The 24,876-nt window shown below is 42.1% G+C and overlaps 1 protein-coding gene across 1 annotated transcript in view; it reads right to left on the bottom strand.

Annotated features, from left to right (window-relative positions):
• Positions 1-24,876, bottom strand: part of LOC145415104 (nuclear transcription factor Y subunit gamma-like) — a 162,653-nt gene that overhangs the window by 72,568 nt on the left and 65,209 nt on the right. The window contains exon 3 of the mRNA XM_080284523.1: positions 22,628-22,813. Coding sequence (XP_080140649.1) covers positions 22,628-22,813 — 186 coding nt within the window. The remainder of the gene's footprint in view (positions 1-22,627; positions 22,814-24,876) is intronic.

The raw sequence follows: 24,876 nt of genomic DNA, 5'->3' as shown, positions 1-24,876 counted from the left end.
ACATGGAGAGACAGGCTGACGAATGAGGATATAAAGGAGCGTTGTGGTGTGGATGTGGATGTGATAGGAAGCGTTAGGAGGAACACACTGAGGTGGTTTGGCCATGTGGAGAGGATGGAGGGTCAAAGACTGACGAAGAGAGTGTATGTGAGTGAGGTGGAGGGGGAAAGAGGGAGGGGGAGGCCGAGGATGAGATGGAGAGATGGGGTGGAGAGGTATATGAGAGAGGGGGGTGTGAGTTGGGAGCAGGGGAGTGAAATGGCGGGGGACAGGGCGACTTGGAGGCGATTTGTTTGTGGCCACCCCAAACGGGATTGAGGCGTCTAGCAATAGATAGATAGAAAACAGAAAAACAGTTCGGTTTTAACCCATCACGTCCCGAGCTATTTCACACCTCCGACACCCCCCAATCCTGAGCTATTTTGGATTTTTTTTTTTTTTTGCTAAAACCTCCGCTTTTGGTGAGAAACATCGAAAATTCATAGAGAAATCGCTCACCTGAGGTTTAAAATACTCGATACAGGTAGAGGTACCTCCTTACCTTACTGGGTTTTCTATCAGGCTGGCTCCAAAGAAAACGAGTTCTATGGGAGGGTAACCATTCCACACCATTCATAAACGGTGTTTATTTATTTGGTATGAATTTATATGTAGTACGAGAGTATATTGGTTTTCAAACAGTAATATAGGCATTATAAGCATTGTTTCACTCACTAACTCATCAACATACCTGACCTTTTTTGGCGACATTACCTGATCATCATTTCTGACTGTTTCTTCCTCTAATGCTATGTAAACTTTGTCCTCCACATTGTCATCGATTGGGGAATCACTCTGGCCCTGAATGTCTTTATTGGCCAGGTCACTGGTAACAGGTGAATTGCTGAGACAATGGCATGCAGAGGGGGGGGGGAGGTTATGCGGTGTAAGGCGTTGTCCCTGCCTGGTCTCTTGTAGAGGAATAGAGGAAGGTGTCCCACGTATACGTACCAAAAATCAAGCGCGAAAATTTAAAATTGTGCAAATTATGAACCTTGCAATTGCGCAACGTATCAGTACGTCGACGGGACTGGCTGTGACAAAATGTTGCGACGAACCCACACGTCAATGGGATGCCTCGGGTTAACAAGGGAAAAATCATGTGTTACTAATCTATTAAGCTACTATGATAGAACAGCAGAAACAATACAGAAGAGAAGGATGGGTGGACAGCATCTGTTTCAAGAAAGCATTTGACAGAGGAGTGAATGATGTAGTGAAAGAGAGAGAGAGAAATTGTTCAGGTGCTGGAGGATGAAAGAGTGGATATATGTGGATTGACTGAAACTAAATGGAAAGGTGAAAGGGTGAGACAGTGGGAATATGGATAAGATATATGTGTGGGAGTTAATGAGAATGAGAGGGCAAGAGAGGGAGTATGTCTGATGATATGCAAGAAGTGGAAGGAGAATATAAATGAGTATGGAACAGTGAGTGCAAGGATTGTATGGGTGAGGATGAAAGTAGGTACATAAGCGTGGGCGATTGTATGTGCGTATGCACCAACAGAGGACCGAGTGGCAAGAGTGAAGGATGAGTTTTGGGTGAGTGTAGAAGCATGTATGGACAAGTTTGAGAGGAACGAGAGGGTGCTTTTGATTGGAGACATGAATGGCAAAGGTGGGAATGTACGAGTGGATGGAGTGGTTGGTCAGTGGGGTGTGCCAGCTGTAGTAGATGGGAATGGTAGTGCTTTGGTGGACATCTGTGCTGGTAAGGGGCTGGCAATAGCTAACACCTACTTTCAGCATATGATGATCCACAGGTATACATGGAGAGCAATGAGGAGGATGGATGGTGAACTTGTTGAATGAAAGGCAATGATAGACTACGTGTGTGTGGATGAGCGAATGAGAAGACAAGTCTTGGATGCAAGAGTGTGGAGAAGGTGGGGGAATGGAGTCTCGGACCATCACTTGGTGATGGCCAAGGTAAAGCAGCAAAGAAAATGGTTGAAGAGACGAAGGGGAAGACAGGAGGAAACAGCTCCTATGACAAGAGTGGAGAAGCTGCAAGAAAGTGAGAAAATGGCAGAGTATATGAGCATAGTGGAAGAAAGATTTTTAGGTATGAGTTAGAGCAGATGGAAGAAGTGGAAGACATATGTAAGATATTCATGGAAGAGATGGGCGCAGCGTGTGAGGTGGTTTGTGGAGTGAGGAGGAGATGCAAGGGTGTGCAAGGGACAGCATGGTGGAATGATGAGGTGAAACGAGCTGTGGAACAAAAGAAGAAGGCATATAGTGAATGGTTAGCAAGTAGAGGTAGGGGAGAAGATGAGAGAGAGAAGAGAGAGGTATATGTGAGCAGGAGAAGGGAGGTTAAGAGACTGGTGAAGAAGAAGAAGAAGAAAGTGAATGAAGAGTTTGGGAGGAATCTGAGTGTGAAATGGAGGGAGAGTAAAAAATTGTTTTGGAAGAAGGTAAAGAAAGTAAGGCAGTGTGAAAGGGGAAATAGTAGGGGAGTGAAAGATAGGAATAATAGATTGTTGGTGGAGAAGAGAGAGAAATTGAGGAAATGGAAGGAGCACTTTGAGGATTTGTTGAATGTAGAGAGTGAGAGCAGTGCGAGTATAAGTGGTTGGGGAATGGCTGGGAGAAGAAGAGATGAGTGGAGGGAGGAAGAGATCAGTAGGGCGGAAGCAATGGAAGCAATGAAGAAGATCAAGATGGGAAAGGCTCCAGGAATTGATGGAGTGTGTGGTGAAATGCTGAGGTATGGAGGTGAGATTTTTGTGGAGTGGATATGGAAGTTGTGTAGATTGGCTTAGGAAGAGAGAAGGGTTCCAGAGGACTGGAAATCAGGTATAATTGTTCCTTTATACAAAGGAAAAGGGGAGAGAGGTATGTGGTAACCATAGGGGTATTTGCCTTCTTAGTGTGACTGGAAAAATATATGGCAGAATACTCATTAACCCTCTCAGGGTCACTCACGTGATTCGTGTTTCATGTGGATTGTTCTGAAGATGTTCAGTCACTTGAATCGCGTTCCTAAGCAGAAAAAACGCTGTCAAAAGAAAAGTTTTCGGCCGATTTGCGTCAAATTTTGGTGCATTCCAGTGTGTGCATCTCTTTTCCGAGGTAAGCATTTGGCAACACTGTGACTGCTCTGATGAGGCAATGCGTAGCAGAAATATCTCAGTATCTCACGAGCAGCCAGGCAGGAGAGTAGCGCGGCTGTCAGCGTCCCTTTAAACCCGCCATTTTCCCCCTCCCACCCGAGGCAGAAGCCATTATTGAAATACAGTATTGTGATTGTACAGTGTTTCTGACTATAATGTGAAGTGATTGTGTCTATGGAACATAGATATATTGTCTGTAAATCATTGGGGTCTGTTATCAGCCTTTAAGCCTAAAGGCAGGAGTGTGGTTTGTTATAACAGGGTTTCCACTCTGCTTCACCCTGCCCATATATGATGTGAGTATTTTGCCTTTATATAGTGAAGCCAATACTTATATTTGTGAAATATATAGTGCCTTGATTGGTGAAATAACTGACCTACCATAGCAGGCATTATGCACGCCATAGAGATATGCAACGGTCGCTACGGAAACAGGCGGTCACGTACGCCACAGGGTCGGGAATAATAGACGAGGTTGGGATGGAATCGTGTGATGGTGTTTTATATTGCATTTAGTGTGAAATATACATATAAAATAGTGCAGCAAGTGTTCACAGAGAAATATTTCATGCATTGACTGACTTAGCTAAAATACAGAGCAAGTGTAAGAGACAAGAAATATGCCACAGCCACATATACATACGTATGTCGTGCAGCGAATGTTCGTGGAGAAATCTGTTGTGTGCATCGCATGTGTTTTAGGCAAATGTATCGCAAGGAGAGAAGAAAATACACCACAGCCACACACACCCACCCACCCACACACACACACACACACACACACACACACTCACCCACACACGCACACGCTCACCCACACACATACACACTCACACACTACATAACTCCTCATCTTCAAGCTACGCCAGCATCTCAACACCTTTGGAGGAAGTGAGTTATCCGCATTTTGTTGATTTATATATTGACCTATTTCTATAGTTCAATATTTTTTACACAAATAAAGAATGTTTTTTACATACACACATATGAGATGGAAGAAAGTTCAGCTTCAGTATCAGAACGTAGCAAAAAGAATAGTGGTCACGTCGAGTTTCTGACAGCTCTATCAAAAACCTTATGAAATTTTACGTGTATACTTTAAATTTAAAAAAAATAAAAATAAAACATAAAGAGCAAAAATATGTAGCCGTGAGTGAGGCAGGGAAAGAATGTTTTTTATCTCGTGTGCGGGTGAGGAGGAGTATTCTACGTTTGTCATCTAATTACTGCAAAACTATTGGACGTATCGATTTCCCGTAAGAACCATGATAAAGAGCAGTAAATTCTACGTATGTTCATTTGCAGAATATAAGCCTTTGGGAGCATTTTCTGTTGGAAAAGTTGGAGGAACAGACTGTTTTGGTAAAGTCGAAAGAGCTTGGACGAGTAATCTCACTTTGTCAGCCAATTACTCGAAAACTATTGGACGTATCGATTTCCTGTAAGAACCATGATAAAGAGCAGTAAATTCTACGTATGTACAAGACATAACAATATAATATCTATGATAAGAATTCGTTGTTACGGAGGCGGGAATATTGTGTATGTTGTGCGCACATCACGAGTGACATACGGACATGAGTTCCCAGCCGTTTTGGCGATTTACTCGAAAACTATGAGGTGTATCGAAGCCATTTTTAGGTCATTAGAAAGCTCGTGAAATTCTGCATAATATTATGCAATAAAAACATAACGTGCGAGAAAAGTTCAGTATTAGAGCTCCTTGAATTATTTCAAAAATGGCTTTCAGTTTTTGGCTATTTTCTCGAAAACTAAAAATCGTATCACAACCAGATTTGTCTCTTTAGAAAGCTGATGAAATTCTCTATCAAAACTTCTAATAACATTTTCCTGTATGATGGAAAACATTCGAATGGTGATGTTGGGAAGTGAACGTGATGTAGCGAAATGTTTATTCACTGCCGACTAATGTTGTTTTATTCGTGTTTTCCTGTTCTTTTGTGGTGCTTATCAGCTAGAAGAAACATCGACGAATAAGATGACACAGGTTTCATGGCAGTATATTGATGTTTGGGTAGCGAAAATAAGGAGAGAATACGTATTATTTGCCGCACGCAGGCAGCAGGGCTGAGCGGACTCGCAAAACAAATCGTGTGCCGGAAAACTTACTGAAACTTATCATGCGCGAGAGGGTTAATAGGGTTAGGCATATGACAGAGGAGCTAGTTGGAGAAGAACAAGGGGGATTTAGGAAGGGAAAAGGGTGTGTAGATCAGATATTTGTTCTAAGATGTTTAGTGGAGAAGTATCTAGAGAAGGGAAGGAAAGTGTATGCTGCCTTCATGAACTTGGAGAAAGCTTATGACAGAACAGATAGGCAAGGTATGTGGAAGGTATTAAGAATATACGGAGTGGAGGAGAAATTGTTGAGTGCTGTGAAGAGTATGCACGAAGGAGCTTGGACTACGGTGCAAGTGGATGGTGAGCTGAGTGAGTTCTTTGATCTCAATGTGGGACTGAAACAGGGTTGTGTGATGTCTCCATGGCTGTTTAATATTGTAATGAGCCGGATAGTGAAAGGTCTAAGGGCAAGAGATATTAGGTGGACTACCCGATCACTACACAGGATGATAGAAAACTCGAAGAAACTTTAGGTCTTTTTATTAACTTAACACATATTTACACAAAAACTTAACACTAGCTAACACGGTTCGCCCAGGGAGGTCGTCTTAAATAAACAAGGTCGACCACCCAGAGGACAAACCGTTGACACAAAAAAACAAAGTAGCTTTCCAATCACCTGAAGTGAGCATTGATTAAACAATTCCGTCAGTGAACCCACTTGTAGATAGTATAAATGACACCAATAAAATACCCAGTGAGTATCCGTCACAACAAAACAAAAAAGTGTAAACTTTAAATGTATAGGTAAGTGTAGGTGAAAAAGGTGGTTTAATATTGTGTTCACTCCCTCATTGACAGTTCTAAGTACTCATGAGGCCTTGCACCCAGAGTCCCTCAGGAGAGTGTTGAGCCTTGGCTGCTTGGTTGAGACTGACTCTAGAGTGAATGAGAAGGTCCCACAACACCTCGTCTAACTCAGTCAGAAAGGGAGGCTCGGAGCATTGGCACCTGTGTTCGACTGTGTTGGAGCCTTGATCGTCGATGATTTCCCGAGAAGTGGTGAATGAGGCGAGGGCCATGATACCTCCCTCCTTAAGACGACGTAACTGGGTGGAGTCGGAGAGAAGATGAGGCCCTCATTGAAGATTCCGACAGTCAGATGCGAGAGAGGGCGTCAGCAATGCAGTTATGGGATCCTTTGATGTGTGTAATGGTCACATTATAAGGCTGTAGAAATAGGGACCATCTAAGAAGTCTCTGGTTTGTGAACTTGTTGCGTTGTAGGAACGCCAAAGGATTATGGTCCGTATATACCTGCAGTGGTTGGTGTCCGGCCTGCAGGTAACACTCAAACTTCCTGATGGCGTTTACGATGGCATATAGCTCCTTTTCTATGGTGCTGTAGTTCTTTTGATGTTTGTTGAACTTTACAGAATGGTAGGCCACTGGATGTAGAATGCCGTTGTTTTCCTGCAGCAAGACTGCACCTGATGCGATGTCACTGGCATCAGTTTGCAAGGCGAATGGCTTTGAGAAGTCTGGGGCTCGTAAGACCGGACCCTGGGCCAGCAGATTCTTGAGTTGGTCAAAGGAGCTTTGGCAGTCCTGTGTCCATTCATACCTCACGCTCCCACCAGTAAGTCTCGTTAATGGGGCAGCAGTCCTCGAAAAGATGGGGCAGAAAAGTCTGTAGAAGCCCGCCATTCCAAGGAAGCGCCGTATCTCCCTTTTGTTAGTGGGCCGTGGGTACCGCAGGACTGCTGCTACATTGGCGGTTTTCGGTCATACGCAACCATGGCCCACCTGGTGTCCCAAGTAGGTCACTGTAGCACCACCAAACGTAGACTTCTCCAGCTTAACTGTAAGTCTCGCCTCCCGCAGTCTGTGGAGCAGTTCCTTAATCTGGTGGAGGTGTTGCTCCCAGCAATTTGAAAAGAGAAGGACATCGTCTAAATATACGGACACATGGTCAAGGCCTTGAACTAACTGGTGCATAGCTCGTTGGAAAGTGGCAAGGCAATTTCGCATTCCAAATGGGGCGACCAAATAATGGAAGAGCCCAAAAGGGGTGATAAAGGCAGAGATTTGTTGGGCTCGTTTGGTTAAAGGTATTTGATAGTAACCTTTCAGAAGGTCCACCTTAGTCACATATTTGGACTGTCCCACCTCATCGATGAGATCATCCACTCGTGGCAAGGGGTAGGCATCCGGCACTGTCACAGCGTTCACTCTGCGATAGTCGGTGCAGAAGCGTAGTTGTCCACCCTCTTTGGGAACAAGTAGACATGGTGACGCCCACGGGGAGCAGCTGGGAACGGCCAACCCCTGTTCGAGTAGATAATCTACCTCCTTCCTCATCTCCTCACGTTTCTGCGGATGGAGACGGTAAGGAGCCTGGCGGAGAGGAGAAGTTCCTGGGAGTAACTCTACGTCATGAGATAAAAGGGTGCACTGCTGAGGATGGTCACCAAAAACCTCCAAATCTCATTGAATGATTGAGGTGATGTCATGGGCTTGTGAGGGGGAGAAGTGTGACAAGTACTCATCCAGGTGTTTTAGGATGTAGGAGTTATTTCCTTTGTCTGTAGGTTGAATGTTTAAGTGTGTAAGGTCTGTCGAGATGTTTAAGTCTGTAGGGTCTGTAGTAGTGAACATACAGCAAGAAGTTACATTGTTATCCTTATAATCTGATGCAGGAGCTTGTCTTTTATAAGACTTTAGTAAGTTAACATGAATCGACTGAGTGAACTTGCGACAATCAGGGGTGTCTATGATGTAATTTGTATCACTCACTTTCTTTAAGATGGTATAAGGACCATGGTACTTCGCTTGCAATGGTGAACCAGGTATGGGAATGAAGGCTAGGACCTGATCACCTTCCTGAAATGCTCTTACTTGACTCTTTTTATCAAAGTTTGTCTTCATGACCTGTTGGGTTTGCTTAAGATTGTTCTGGGCAAAGGTACAGACTTTTGTGAGGGTTGCTTTCAGGTCATCAAGGTATCTAGTAACCGAGACAAGCTTATGGGAGGTAGAATTAAGTAGTTTGTCCTTGACTACTCTTAGAGGTCCTCTCACTTTCCTCCCAAACAAGAGCTCAAAGGGAGAAATACCTAGGGACTCATTGGGCGTTTCTCTGATCACAAACAACATAAATGGTAAGGCCTCATCCCATTCCTGGTCCTGTTCATAGCAAAACTTACGTAAGAGTGATTTAAGAGTTTGATGACATCTTTCTAAAGCTCCTTGTGATTGTGGGTGGTAAGCAGTTGATAGAGTCTCTGTGATACCAAGTTCTGATAGCACCGTTTTAAAGAGATCACTAGTGAAATTTGTGCCTCTATCACTCTGAATTTCCTGCGGTATTCCAAAGGTGGTAAATAAGTGGGTGAGTTTAGACACAATGGTTTTTGAAGTGATATTCTTAAGAGGAAAGGCCTCAGGGTATCTAGTAGTTGGATCAAGGATTGTCAAGATATACTGATTTCCCTTCTTTATTCTTGGTAGTGGTCCTACAACATCAATTACAATTTTCTGGAAGGGTTCTGAGGGTACTTGAATAGGTTGTAATGGGTAAGGTGGGATGGTTTGGTTTGGTTTCCCCACAACCTGACAAGTATGACAAGTGTTAACATAAGAGGCAACATCTTTCCTCATTCCTGGCCAATAAAACTCAGACAAAATTCTCTCACAGGTCTTAGTGATACCTAAATGTCCGGCAAAACTTTCATGAGCGATCTCCATTACTGGCCTTCTTAATATAATGGGTAAAACTATTTGGTGAACTTCAGCCCAAGTCGCTTCGTCTGGTAATTTGGATGGTTTAAATACTCTCATAAGAATTTGATCTTGAAGGTAATATGAAGGGTAGTGAGTGATCTGGTCTTTTGGAATGACTCTAGAGTGAAGTTTTGATATGGTTGAGTCATCTTTCTGAGCTTCAAAGAGAACTTTATTTGTGAATAGTGGACCGAGATTCCCTGAAGAGTGTGGACTATTATTAGGTGGCAGTGGTTGAGGAGGGGACTGTTCATTTAGTTTGGCTTGAGCGCGTGTTACAGCACAAACAGGGAACAGATTAGGCTGCTCCCTTTCAAGGTCTCCCGTGGGATTATACTGCAAAGGGAAGTCACTAATTATGAGTGGAGGGAACACCGAACCACCTGCCAAATCATTAGCCAACAAAAACTCAGCATCAGGCACTGGTAAGGACTGATCACTACTAACACCTACAAGTACCTGTCCCTTAACAAGAGGACTATCAAGGTATACCTGAGCAAGAGGAATAGGGAAGGGATCATGAAAATCTTTCAAGTAAACCTTTTCACCTGTGTAGCATTGCTCAATACCGGGGACTGCTGATTTTAAGATTAGGGATTGTCCTCCGGCAGTGTCTCTTATAATTCTAACAGGATGCCTCCTTGTAGCAAATGAAACTGACCCTTGGGACATAAAAGGTGTAAAAAGGTCAGTGGAGGTAGATTCTTTTACAGTGTTAAAGGAAGCTACAGGTTTTGAGAAGGCCTTTGCTACCTTGCATTTGGGATTTGTACAATTCCTTATGAGATGACCAGGCTTTTTACAAAAAGAACAGAACAGAGTTGACTTGGCATCACTATCAACTGGCTTACCATACCCTTTTTCACCTGCACCGGATTTCACATTGTTCTCTAGTTTCCGCTCCCCTGAAGGACCCTGACGGTGCACTAGTGAAAATACATCTGCAATCTGAGCAGCTTTAAGCAAGTCAGTTTCGTCTCTGCTGGTGATGTGCAAGACTACAGAATAGGGAACTTTCCTTTTAAACTCCTCTAAAGCTATTAAGTTCACAAGTTGATCAAAGGTAGTAACTAGGGCTGATCTGAGCCACTTTTTCAGCGATCTGAGCTTGTCTGATGCGAACTCCAGATAAGTCTGATGCAGAGACTTGTTTAAGTTCCGAAAAGTCTGTCTGTACCCTTCAGTAGTGATGCAATATGCGGCTAGAATCCCCTTTTTACCGAATCATAATCTGTGTTCTCTAGTCCCGCTAGGATAGTTAAGGCCTTTTCAGATAGTTTTGGCTTTAAGAGCCATGTCCAATCCTCTTTAGCAACTTCAAAGTGCTCAGCAGAGGACTCGTATTCCATGAAAAAGTTTCTGGGTCTTTGTCAGAGAACTGAGGCAAGAGAGACAAGTATTTAGTGAGTCTGACCTTGTTTTGGGGTGGATTAGTCGACTGTCTCTGTAGCATTGCTAATTGGTGTTTTCGTTCCCTTTCTTTTCTTTCTTTTTCGTATGCTCTTTCTCTTTCTTTCTCTTCCCTTTCTTTTTCGTATGCTCTTTCTCTTTCTTTTTCTTCTCTTTCTCTTTCTCTTTCTTCTCTTTCTTTCTCTTCCCTTTCTTTTTCGTATGCTAGTTTTATCTGCAAAGCCTCCAATTTAACTATTTCTATTTCTAAAAGAAGCAGTGGATCCTGGCCTTTGTTTTCTTCACTAGTATCACTGCGAGGTAAATCCCGAAGATAGGCTAGAATCAGTGCCATAAGCTCTTCCTTAAGGATATCGCTAGCGAATGAGAGTCCAAATTCTTTAGCTATGTACTTAAGTTGGTCTTTAGTTGCTCTAGAGGTCTTAAGCTCCTCTACTGAGGGATTGCTGACAAACTCTGTCGGATCGAATTCTGCAGCCATTGTAAAATTTACGTTAAACTAATCAAGGAAAAATGTGAGAGAAGATGACAACACTTAACCGCAAGTTATCTCCTGACTTTCACTTGAGATTAAGTACCGACATAAGATAAGAGGATTATGAAATCCTGGTGAGTGAGGGGAGCGACCCCTGATGAGTAATCTCTTCAGAGAAGGTAACGAGCCACAAGATGCCAGCGAATGTTTTACCCCCCGTAAAACAAACAGGAGCCGACATGAAAGCACTCTTTTGAGTTTAGACTGGTCAAGTTACCCTCGAGCGACTTTAAGAATTGACTTAGAACATCACTGGTTCTGATGAGTAAAGATGAGTCTCTGTACAGCTAGAATGAGGGGAGAAGGCGCAAATCACTAGGGAATAATTCCGCTCTGTAACAACGCTCTAACTGACTGGAAGAACACAAAATAACCGTATGCCTCTACACCAGGCCTTCGTGTAGGAGTTTTAAAGGCTAGTCACCTGCACATTCATCCAGCAGAGTTCAAGCGAGGACTAGAACACTCAACGAGTGGGAGAGAAAAAAAAATAAAATCCCTGTATATGTAACGTGTGTGTAATGAGTGCGTGCGACAAGATAACTGGCTGTGTAAATAAATGCTCCCGGACAGGCCCCCAATTATGTAATGAGCCGGATAGTGAAAGGTCTAAGGGCAAGAGATATTAGGTGGACTACCCGATCACTACACAGGATGATAGAAAACTCGAAGAAACTTTAGGTCTTATTATTAACTTAACACATATTTACACAAAAACTTAACACTAGTTAACACGGTTCGCCCAGGGAGGTCGTCTTAAATAAACAAGGTCGACCACCCAGAGGACAAACCGTTGACACAAAAAAACAAAGTAGCTTTCCAATCACCCGAAGTAAGCATTGATTAAACAATTCCGTCAGTGAACCCACTTGTAAATAGTATAAATGACACCAATAAAATACCCAGCGAGTATCCGTCACAACAAAACAAAAAAGTGTAAACTTTAAATGTATAGGTAAGTGTAGGTGAAAAAGGTGGTTTAATATTGTGTTCACTCCCTCGTTGATAGTTCTAAGTACTCACGAGGCCTTGCACCCAGAGTCCCTCGGGAGAGTGTTGAGCCTTGGCTGCTTGGTTGAGACTGACTCTAGAGTGAATGAGAAGGTCCCACAACACCTCGTCTAACTCAGTCAGAAAGGGAGGCTCGGAGCATTGGCACCTGTGTTCGACTGTGTTGGAGCCTCGATCGTCGATGATTTCCCGAGAAGTGGTGAATGAGGCGAGGGCCATGATAATATATACATGGATGGGATTGTAAAGGAGATGCAAGGTAGGGCAGTGGATGTGGGGGTGGCTCTAATGAATGAGGGTGAGATCTGGAAGATTCCGGTGTTGCTGTTTGCTGATGATGCAGTATTGTTGAGTGAAGATGAATGGGAGTTGCAAGGTTTGGTGAATGAATCTGGGACAGTGTGTGGGAAGAGGAATCTGAAAGTTAATGTAAACAAGAGTAAAGTTATGGTGTTTGAGAGGAATGAAGTCACAGAATGTACAGTGAGGTTGGATGGTGAGGATATGGAGAATGTGAGTGCATTCAAGTACTTGGGTAGTGTGATGAGTAAGGATGGAATGTTGGGGGATGAAGTGCGTGAAAGGGTACAGCAGGGAAGGTTGTTGGTTCACTGAAAGCAGTCATGAGAAATAGGGAGGTGAGTATGGAAGTTAAGAAGTCACTGCATGATAGTATTGTGATCACTACCCTGATGTATGGAAGTGAGGCGTGGACCTTGCAAGAGGGGAACAAATCAAGAGTGAGAGCAGTGGGAATGAGTTACTTGAGAGGAGCATGTGGAGTGACATGGAGGGACAGGCTGACAAATGAAGAAGTGAAGGAACGTTGTGGGGTGGATGTGGATGTGGTTGAGAAGATTAGGAGAAATACACTGAGGTGGTTTGGATATGTGGAGAGAATGAAGAATGAAAGACTGACTAAGAAGGTGTATGTGGGTGAGGTGGAGGGAGGGAGAGGGAGGAGTAGACAGAGGATGAGGTGAAGGGATGGAGTTGAGATGTATATGAGGAAGGGGGGAGTGAGTTGGGGAGGAGGGTAGTCAAATGATGGGTGACAGAACGACTTGGAGGCGTTTTGTCTGCGGCCACCCTTTGCGGTATTAGGGCGTCGGGCTACAGATAGATAGATACCGTAGATTTGACAGAGTACCACACCAAAGACTTTTATGGAAACTGTACCAACAAGGAGGAATCCAAGGTAATCTGTACTGTAAGATGTAGGATTTTCTCAGAAAAAAGGAAGTGAGAACAATACAGTAGGTACCCACAGTACGCAAGTATATGGGCGGCAGAGGACAGCGCATACTAGGAATTTGCGTACTCAGAATATATAAACTTATGGGAAAAATTACATATGGGCGGCACCCCCCTTCATGGGCAACCCTTGAGACTCCTTTCAGGCCTAAGTATTGTACTGTACAGGGAAAGTATCTAAGACAATTATTACATAAGATAGAGTAATCTAACAAGATTGTGGGTTTACTAAATCAACAAGGATATGGATTGACTATACCAACAAGAATATGGCTGCTCACCTTAACCCAAGAGGACAACAGGCTTGATGGAGGTAAGAAAGGGATCCAAGGGAGGATGAGGCACCTAGTGTGCATCTCCTGCATCACCCACCACATCACCTGACACACCACCTTCCTCACCACTTTCGTCACTAGCACTTTCGACACTTTCACTACCTAATGCACTCATTTCATTCATAAACCCTTCAAAGTCTATTTCTGACACCTCAGACATTGCATCATCCTCTTGATCCTCCTCAGGATATGGCTCTTCTGATGCAGAAGGGAGTGATTCCCCACTTTGTTCAAGCCGAACGTAACAGGTGATAAGTGTTTGCTTCCGTCTGTTTACTTCCTGGCTGTACTTGTCGGTGTAGTAGTGGAAGGTTTTGTTCAGTGAAGACATCACCTCCACCACCCGCAACTGAGAGCATTCGATGTCCTTCAATTCTTCCTTGAATTTATCAAGGGCACACAGTACCCGGCTGATCTCCATCATGGACAAATCTTCACTCTCCATCACTGGTGTTGCTGGCTTTTCTGCTGCGATCTCCTGCTCTGTGACGGCCTTGTCCACTCGCTGCACGACTTCCTGGGGTTCCTGTTCCACTGGTGCTGAATGTAAGCCCCTGATCTCCTCCAGTGTGACGGCCTGAAACCTGGGCACAGCTTGTGCTGTTGTGAAAGTGGCTGCCTAGGCAGCGGCCAGGGACTGAAAGCTGCTTCCCGGTGCGATTTCACACAGGTGCTGTACAGGGAGGCGCCAAGCATGGTTAATTGTTGCAGCGGTTATATCTGCCCAAGAGGATAACACGAATGTGATGGCATCCTTGAGGTTGAATGACTGCCAAAAGGCCATAACAGTCTTATCAGGAGTTGAAGCTGGTGGTGCACGTGCTGTGCGTGAAGCGGGTGAAGTGGCTAGCGAGTCCAAACCATCCTCATTGTCCATGACATCACTTCCAGCTGTGTTCAAGTCAAGAACTGCCTGCAGTTGCTCGTAGTTGTCAGTCTTGCTGCGGAGATGATTCTAGAGGCGTTGGTGGTATAGCTGCTTCACTGTTGCTATTAACTCCTGGTCTACCGGCTGGACGAGAGAGGTCATTCTGCGTGGCGAAAAAACAATCTTGCATTCCTTGCTGAGGTCTCCTAGCCAGGTTATATGACTTGGGGCATTGGCGAGGACGAGGAGCACCTTGAAGGCGATGCCAAGTTCCCGGAATTTAGCCTTGGCGTCAGGGATGAAGTGCCACAACAGCCACTCGGAATGATGCCGCTCATCATCCAGCCATTGGAGTTGCTGTGCCAGTACACCCTGCTATCATCCATGCAGCGAAGATTCTTGTAACATCTGGGGTGTGCTGTGGTATGAACCACAACAGGCCGCATCTTGTGTGAGCCTGATAAGTTCGTGGTGAACATGACAGTTTTCCTGCTCTTGTCCATTTTTCTCCCCCGGGCCTGGCGCTACTGTTTACTGATATAAGTAGACTTCGGCATAACCTTGTAGTATAGGGCCGTTTCATCTATGTTGTAAATTTGGTGCCTGCTGTAGCCACCCTCGTCAATTATCCGCTTCAGGATGGCAGGATAGTCCCTAGCTGCCATTTCATCTGCAGATGCACGCTTGCCGGTGAGGCAAATGCAACGTAGCTCCTTCCTCTTCAGGAACCAGCATAACCAACCCATGGATGCTTTGAAGGGTTTCTTGACACCAAGCTTCACAGATGCAGCTTTGTAGAAACTCTTGACCTGGTCCCTGATGTAGTGCCCATTCAGTGGAACTTCTTCCTTCTCCATCCTCAGGATATATGTTGCCAGGTACCGCATCATAAGAATTATTGCCCGGTTGGTTAGCCTGCTTCTCCCGTCCAGTGCCACCATCTCATACATCTTGACAGTCTTCTGTATGGCCTCCCTGTTCGCCCATATTGTTCGCACCGTCCATTCCGCCAAGCCAAGTTCCTTCCCAATAACAGTGTTACCCTTCCCACTCTCTTTCTTCCATATGACTTCCATCTTCATGGCATGGGTGATGCACATCTTCCTTCTCGAGGACGGGGCAGACATCCTGGCTCACAAAACAATATCCTCAGGGGGAGGCGGTGGCTCAATCGGTAGAGAGGTGGCCTGTAGTCCTAACGGACCCAGGTTCGAATCCTGGCTGGGGCAGGGAACAGTTTAAGGATTTGAATTTCATTCAATCAGGCTTTATTGATCTACCAGAAGATCTGCCGACATGTCGTAAAAATAACCCCGCTAATACCAATACACCAATCCTGTATGATACAGCCCTAGCATGTATTCAATATGGACGGTGGGTGTTAGCGCCGAAGTGGTGACATGTAGAGCTGTATGGTATGTAGGAGGACTGCTGGGCCTTGATAGCAGGCTGTGAAGCCTATGGCCAAAAAAAAAAAAAAAAAAAAAAAAAAGAAAAAAGAATGTTGCTGGAACAGCAAGTGTAACCTCTATGCACACGTGTTTCCTCTGCTGGGCCTCTCTCACCATCCTCCAAGCAGCACATTTGGCCATCATGTGACGAGTGCGCGTCATCGACGTCCCAAGATGGGCGGAGCATAGGGAACCATTTTTCGCTTCTTGGGGTGGCGATGTCGCACACTCGAGGTAACCCAGGATTTGGGCCACTCTTCACTGCCCATCTCACTTACAATTAAGTTAATTCGCGTACTATTAAAAAATAAACTAAAATTCGAAAAAAATAAGTCCTCGCGTACAATGAGGATCGCGTACTCTGAACTTGCGTACTGTGGGTACCTACTGTACTAAGGGGAAATTACAGTAGTCCCGCATTTTTTGCGGATTTTTTGTCTACGGTTTTGCCCTCTCGCGGATTTTCTTAGCATTAATAAGTTCAACAAAAATATCCTTGAATATACAGAAAAAAAAAAATTTGAAATTCCCGCAGCTTCCAATTGTAGCGCGGTAAACTCACGCCACCCTCTGTCCCTTTCCCGTGGCCCCTCTGCCAGTGTTACCATATCTAGCATAATTTTATTCTTTTAGCATAATTTTGATCAAATTTTCGAGTCTGGAATATTTTTTAGCATATTAGAAGTTTTAGCATCATTCTAGCATAATTTAGAATGGAATGGAATATTTTTAGAATAATTTTATAAAAGCTACAAATCAGAGAGAGAGAGAGAGAGAGAGAGACGAATAAGGTAAGAAGATGTTTGAATAGTTGGTTACTTTCAGTTTGGGCTTGGTTGGGTTGGATTAGGTTAGGTTAGGTTGGATTAGGTTAGGTTAGGTTTTAGGTTAGGTTCGGTGAGGTTAGGATAAGTTTGAGCTTTGTACTTTACCCATGAAACCTAGGTTTTTCCGATGGATTTTGGTATGATTCATTCGATTTTCAGCTTCATTTCAGTCGGAAATGACCATTTTCTGTGTTTCCCCCCCTCCCTATAACCCCCGATTCCCCAAAGATCCCTCATTATTTCACGGGGATGGGGGGGGGTCATATCTCAAAATCTGGTTATTTCCGACGGAAATGATGCTCAAAATCGAACGAATCACATCAAAATCCATCAGAAAAACTTAAGTTTCGTGGGAAAAAGCAGTATGGGTAGATACCGATATTTATCCTCTTACTGTATGTAGGTTCATTTTAATATTTTCATAGTAAACAATACATAATTAATATGTTGCATGAATATGTATAGAATTTTATCATTTAGCTTCAAGTTAGCATAATTCATTTTTTACTTGGAACAAATATGCTCAATCTAGCATAATTTTTTCATTGCCCTAGCATAATTTCGTTGTTTGGATATGGCAACACTGCTCTCTGCCCCGCATTCTTCAGTCCACGCCTGACTGCCTTAAGTGGCTGTTGTGGTTGTAACCACACTATGATATGAGCCTCTTGCCTCCCACTTGCTTTCCACATGGCCCCAGGACGTAAGCCAGCCTCACCAAAGGCTAATAATACAATTAGTAAGAACTCCAAAGTGACAAAACGATCACGTTATGACCTTAGCAGAGGAAATTGTGTTACTGGACAAGCTAAGAAACGACCGTGCGAGTGTTTGCTATCACCAGTTAATGCATCTTTTTATTTTGTACTGTTTTGTTAATAAATGTGTAGATAATTGTGTATTACAGTACGGTGTTTACGTTTTTCCTTCATAATGGAGTATGTGCTTTCAATCTTGTAAGAAGGTATTTCGGGATAAGTATGGAGGTTTCGGGACAATTCGCAGTCACAACAAACACAAAACAATTCGCCTTCATTAATGAAGATAGCTATGGGTGACGCTAGAATATAATTCAAAGGCGACTACAGCGAGGAAGAAGCAAGTTAATTATTGACTAAAGGTGCAACTAATAAATAATATCCAGAACCTACGCTACTGAACATAGACTTTGCTGGATCCCCCTGAAATATAGTTATTAAAGTATTGATTAATTAATAATAAGTATATTGATGAAAGTATTGATTAGTATATTTATAGAATGGCGGGGAATCGTCCAGGGTGCGAATTGTTCTGAAGGGGAATCGTCCATGTTTTGACGGGGAATTGTCTGACGGCGAATTGTCTCGCAATCAGTATGGACATGGACTGTGTGATGGGCAGCATGGTGGACACAAGTGCAAGTTTTCAATTGTTAATAGAGTATTCGCGGAATTGACTTTTCGCGGGGGTTACAAGAACGTAACTACCGCGAAATATGCGGGATTACTGTACTCATCATGGAGAGAAGTAACTTGCGGAGTTCCATAGGGCTCAGTGCTGGCACCAATCATGTTTTTAGTATATACTGTATAAATGACACTGACAACAACATCGGAAATGGAAGCTATCTAAATATGTTTACTGATGATGCAAAAATACAAAGGAGAATAACAACCACGGACTCTTGCAGAGAACTAAAAGAAGTAAATAAAAGCTTTATGAACAGAGCAATAGATGGCATATGGAACTGAATGTGGACAAATGCCAAGTAATTAAGTATGTTAACCCTTTAAGTCCGGGTCGGGTCTTAAGACGGGTGCTCTTGATGGATACAGGGTCGGGGCTTATGAGTAAAAGAGCCTCAGGCAACGGGTGACTTCATATGATACCCCACACCTTCCATGTTGCACTCAGAGTGGTCTGGTTTGTTTACACAGTCATATGTAAACAAACCTGCTGGTACAAATGTACCAGGTTTTGGGGTGGATTTTTTTTTTTTTTTTTTTTTTCACATTTTATGCTCAAATAATTACCTAAAAATGACTCATAAATCATAAAATAATTTTCTACAAACAAATATATGCCTAAAATCCTTTAAAAATATGCTATAATAACAGTACACGTGGCCGATTTTTTTTTCACGTCTGCAACACGTAGGGTTTAGACAGCACGATTGTGTGTATCATGGAGTTAGAGGGAAGTCTTCATTTTTCGCCCTCAGCACAGTCTTCAGATGAGATGGCAGAACTGGACAGCAATTTAGAGAACTCTGAAGTGACTAGTAGACTCGGTGAAGAGAGGGAAGTGCATGACATCACCGATTTTGAAGGATTTTCAGCCAGTGATACACAAACTCCATCAACCTCTGGGGAATCAGTGTGTAGTATTGGCGTGAAACGTAAGTTATCGCCAGGTTTGTAGTATGATAGTGATGACCAGGAGAGTGGTAGTGACAGTGAGGGGATGGCAGACAGTGACAGTGATGGATTTATTCCCGTCAGTGACGAGAGTGATGATGATTCAGACCTAAGTGATGATGATGATGATGATGATAATGACCCCAGGGTGTGTGACACTCCCCGTAGGCCTGGTGGTATTGGTAGTGCTGATGGATCTGGGTTTATCTGGGCAAATGGTGATAGATTCATACCAAATTGCTATAGATTTGATGCAACTCACAGTGGAGTGACAAGGGCTGCTGGTGTAGACAAAAAACAGTTCTGAAATGGAGTATTTTCTCCTGATTTTTGATGGTGAAATTCTTGATTATTTGGTACAAGAAACCAATAGATACTATCAGTTCATGAAGGACAAACATTCTTTTTCTCCACACAATAAAATGAAACGTTGGTATGATACCAGTGTACCTGAAATGTACACATTTCTTGCACTCACTCTTCTGATGCCACAAGTAAAGAAGCAAAATGTTCGTGACTACTAGAACAGAGATCCACTGATTTATACCCCAATATTTCCCAAGTACATCCCCAGGGACAGGTACCAGCTACTCATGCGATTTATTCATTTCACAGACAACAACCATCCCAGTACTAATGACCACCTTTGGATGGTTCGTCCAGTAATAGAAAAGATAAGGGAGCGTATTCACTCCTTCTTTGCACCCTATCAAAAGCTTGTCATTGATGAAAGTCTCATTCTGTTCCGTGGCAGACTTATATTCAAGCAACACATTCCCTCCAAACGACACAGATTTGGAATACAAATTATTGTTATTTGTGACTGCCTAACTGGCATAGTGTTAGACATTATAGTGTACACTGTCACTGATATTGATGTACCTGCAAGAGATCCCCTAGGATTTTCTGGCTCTGTGGTCAAAAAATTGATGGCACCATTTCTGAACAAGGGACATGTTTTGTATACTGATAATTGGTATACTTCCCCAGCCCTGTGTAGTTTCCTTCATGATCATAACACTGGTAGTTGTGGGACAGTCCGGAAGAACAGGAAACATCTTCCAAAGTTTGGAGGACGTAGTGCTCGAGGAACCTGTGAGCGCTACAGAAGTGATCCTTTGCTGTGTGTCAGATGGACAGATAAACGGGAGGTTTGTATGCTGAGCACCTTCCATCGTGGCAACTTGATTCCATCAGGAAAAGTGCACTATAGAACAAAAGAACCAGTCCTCAAACTGGTTGTAGTAACTGATTACACAAAAAATATGAGACCTGTTGACAAGTCGGATGCCCAAATAGGTACTGTGGAGTGTATCAGACGTACCGTAAAATGGTACAAAAAGTTATTTTTTCATATGGTTGATTTGTCAATGCTGAATGCCTACCATATGTACAAGGCAGAAACCCAAAAGAAGAAGTCACTGAGGCACTTTATTCTGGAAGTGGTGAGACAACTGCTCACCAAGTATGGCACACTGAACAAAGACCGTCCTGGACGCCACTCTGAACTAGCTGCTGACAGACTTATAGCATCGGGATTCGCCAATAGGCACTATCTACAAAAGCTGCCTCCAACACATAGCCGAAAGACTGGACAGCGATCATGTCATGTCTGCCTTCATTCTGTGAGAAAGCAGCGGAAGAACAACCGAGTGAGCACATGGTGTAAAGAATGTGGTGTCGCACTATGTTTTGAGTGTTGGCGTGACTACCACACACTTGCAAAGTTCTAGCCAAACAGAAGTAATGGATAACAAGAAGAAAGTTTTGTTGAATGAGAGGAAATAAATTCTGTTCTGATTAGTGGAAGCACAGGTAAAGTTCAGAAGTTGAAATTACAGTTTTTTTAATATGGAAACATGTTCTGTTTTGAAAATAATTGTACACAGAAGCAAGAAATAAGTTTTTCTAATAAGAATAGAATGTTCTGTTCAAACTATAAGAACAAGAAGAAAAGTTTTGTTGAATGAGAGGAAATAAGTTCTGTTCTGATTACTGGTAGCATAAGTAAAGTTCAGAAGTTGAAATTACAATTTTTTGAATATGGAAACAAGTTCTGTTTTGAAAATAATTGTACACAGAAGCAAGAAATAAGTTTTTCTAATAAGGAAAGAATGTTCTGTTCAAACTATAAGTGAAAACACCAGATGGAAAAATGTTGTTTGTTTACCTTCTGTGGCTTCCTCATGGGTTATCCATACTGCATTCATTGGCTGTACCTTCGGTAATAGGTAGGTAAAATATATTTATTCTATTATTTTCATAGATATTTCATCATTATCCATCATCCCAAACACATTAATCATAAAAATATGACATGTCAAATTTCCCGAAACTTTTGCCTCCCGGGGCATGTCTGCGGATTCTGAATTGCCTCACAGAGGGATTAAAAGCAGAAAAAGATCAAACTGGGATTATAAGCTATTACGTTCAACCCTACACATATCAGAAAAGGAGAAGGACCTAGGACTGATATCAATAACAGACTATCTCCGGCTGACCACATCACTGAGAAGGTACTGAACATGCATACACTGCTTGATATTATGAGAACAGCATTCACATATATAAAGGAAGACATGCTGAGAAAGGCTGTAACATCATTCATCAGACAAACCCTGGAGTACGCATCAGTAGTCTGGAATCCTCATCTCAAAAAAAAAAAAAAAAGAGATAAGATTGAAAAAGCACATAGGGCCACTACAAGATGGGTATCAAGTTTACGGAATCTAAGCTATGAAGAACGACCATAAAAACTGAACCTACCTACATTATAAGAGAGAAGGAAAAGAGGATACATAATTATGCTACATAAATGCATCACAGGGAAAGAGGAAATAGATTATTCATGAGTATATAAACAATGGGGATGCATCAGCAAGTGGACACTGCAAAAAATGCTTAATATAGAAAAGAGGTGATAAAGATGTATAGAAATTTAGTTTCCCAAAAAGGGCAATTGATCAATGGAACCCACTACCAAACAAAATAGTGTGTGCCAAAACTATTCATAAATTTACAGATATGTATGATGAAAGTGGTTTAATACACAGTTGACTATTTCCTGTAAAGATACAATTAAGTAGGTAACACACAAACACACACACACAATTTCGTTCGCTGCCTGCCTCTTTCACCTCATTGCAACCACTTACTATGTACTTTTTCTTCTGTCAACTAAGTTTTTCATTGTCTATGCTATTGACACACAGCTGTTCTTCACCCACCTCTGAGAAGATATATTAGTGACATTAACATGGGTTCCAGTGGCATGATTTGCATGCTTTCATGCCACTCAGGGATGAGTGTGGCTGGTCACTCTCATTTTAAATGTCAGGACCAACTTGCCTAGCCCCAGGCTAGTATGCTTCTCGTGGGGGAGCACTAGATTATATGATGCATGATGATGATGATGATGATACTTGCACTAAAATTCCCAGATGCATTAGCTGTGCAAACTGAGGGTCTACTGTAATAATGACTAGAAACTAAAGAGTACAGCATAGGATGATCACCTGTAATGTTCTGCGCTTGTTGTCTTCGGTGTGTGTCCAGGCACGCAGAGTCAACTCTGTGATAAATATTTCTGCTGCCTTACTGAACAACACTGGTGCCTCTGCACTGATCATCTTCACCTCCTCATCCAGCTTCATTATTCTCTTTATCCGTGCCAGAGGTAACTCTTGTTGTCGTAAGTCAGGCTGTGAAGATCAAGAAGGGCCCAATAGAATTTTCATGAAGATACCCATTCCTAACATCAATTTTAATATAAAAGAGTAATGTACTGAGAGTGTTCACCTGAGTGACAAAGCAAATGTCAACATCAAGAAACTATTTCATCTGAGTGGTTGGCCACAATTCAGTCACGATATCAATTATCGATATTTTAATAAACAGCGAATCACTACTGTACTCTGAGACCACAGAATGATGTCCATGTACAGTATCCATTATGACAAAATCTGATTGAAGTTCTGTACCTACACACTTCATTCTGTCAGTTATGTATTGCATTTCATAAATCCCCTAAACATTGGGTTTTCAAGTTTCGTTCCAATTTGGTTCTTTGATCCTGGCAGTAACTGCTGAATCGCTAAACTTGTGCAATTAGATTACGTGTTAGATGAAGAAGTCTTAGTTTTAAAAAAAATACAGCCTTTATGACTCTTTTAGATCAGGAACTATGAGCTTCAGATTCATAGAGAGCAATATATTTTTCTTCCCTTGACATACAGGCCCTGCCCTTGAGTGGGAAAGGAGGTCCAGATGATGATGATGATGATGACATTCAGGCTTGATTTCTTTGCCTGTCTTCAAATTGCTAGGTCTAGGGGTTGACAAGGTGCATAACCTGAGAAAAGAGCCTTGCAAAAAACTACAAACACATTTAGCACTGACGATGGAGATGCAAGCAAATGTATCCTTGTGTTGCTCACATGGAAGTGGTCTGACATCACTAACATGCCAACTATCACCTACGAGGCTGGAATTAAACTTGAGCACGATGGCACAAGATTCAAATACAGTACATGAACATTTTAGCGTCGGCACTAATATCACGAAATACTAAAGTATATAATTTACAGAAACATCCAAGTAAAAATTAAAGACCGTTCTCCTGCCAATGGCACTGGCTGAGACTGGCCACTAGTACTACTGCACTCATTCATATATGATAGCACACTCAGTTACTAAGTACACATTCCTATTTCTTTTCACTTCAGTTTATTTTATTTATTTTTTGGGGGGGAGGTGGGAAGCATGTCAAGGTGGAAAAAAAAAAAAAAAAGGAGACCTAAAACATTATCAGGAAGATTAAAGCCATCCCAAAACTTTCCCTACACCAAACCTTCACTAGCATGGAATACCGGCTTCAGTTCTGTTTACATGATGAAGGCAGTCACTTTCACCAGTTCAGATAACTATGAAAGGGAGAAGAGGGACGGGAAGACACCCGCAAGCAGCAATGCATTCGAGTGTCTGCTCTTTCCTCTTCTCCTTCCTTTCCTTCCTCCATCTTCTGTCTTTCTTTACTTCATTCTAACCTCATCCTTCTGCCTACAGGTGACTTTATACTCTCTCTTTTGTCTTCTTTCTTTCATTCTTTCCCATTCCTTCTGCCTATGAGTGACTCTACACCAGGGGTGGGGAACTTCTCTCCAATTAAGGGCCATTAGGATATTTTGAACATCATTTGCAGACCATACAAAATTATTAACATAAAATCAACTGTAACTCAGTAAATTATATACTGGATATATATATATATATATATATATATATATATATATATATATATATATATATATATTTATATAAATATATATATATATATATATATATATATATATATATATATATATATATATTTATATAAATATATATATATAAATATATGTGTATATAAATATATATATATATATATATATATATATATATATATATATATATATAGATACATAAATATTTATATATATATATATATATATCTCTCTATATATATATATATATATTTATCTATATATATATATATATATATATTTTTTATCTATATATATATATAGAGAGAGAGAGAGATAAATATATATATATATATATATATATATATATATATATATATAGATATCCCTCTAATACCCGAACGCCCAATATCCAAACATCCCCACTAACCGGACATAATCATCCTGGGATCCAATATTCCCAAAATGGGCCCAAAACCGCAAAAAATTCGAAAAAAATCTGACTTTTTTCCCACCCGTAATTT

Source organism: Coenobita brevimanus, chromosome 101, assembly GCF_032717465.1.
Source record: "Coenobita brevimanus isolate Jiangsu-jjx chromosome 101, ASM3271746v2, whole genome shotgun sequence".
Taxonomy (NCBI): domain Eukaryota; kingdom Metazoa; phylum Arthropoda; class Malacostraca; order Decapoda; family Coenobitidae; genus Coenobita; species Coenobita brevimanus.
The sequence above is the reverse complement of the archived record's forward strand: the minus strand, read 5'-3'. Positions and strand labels throughout refer to the sequence as shown.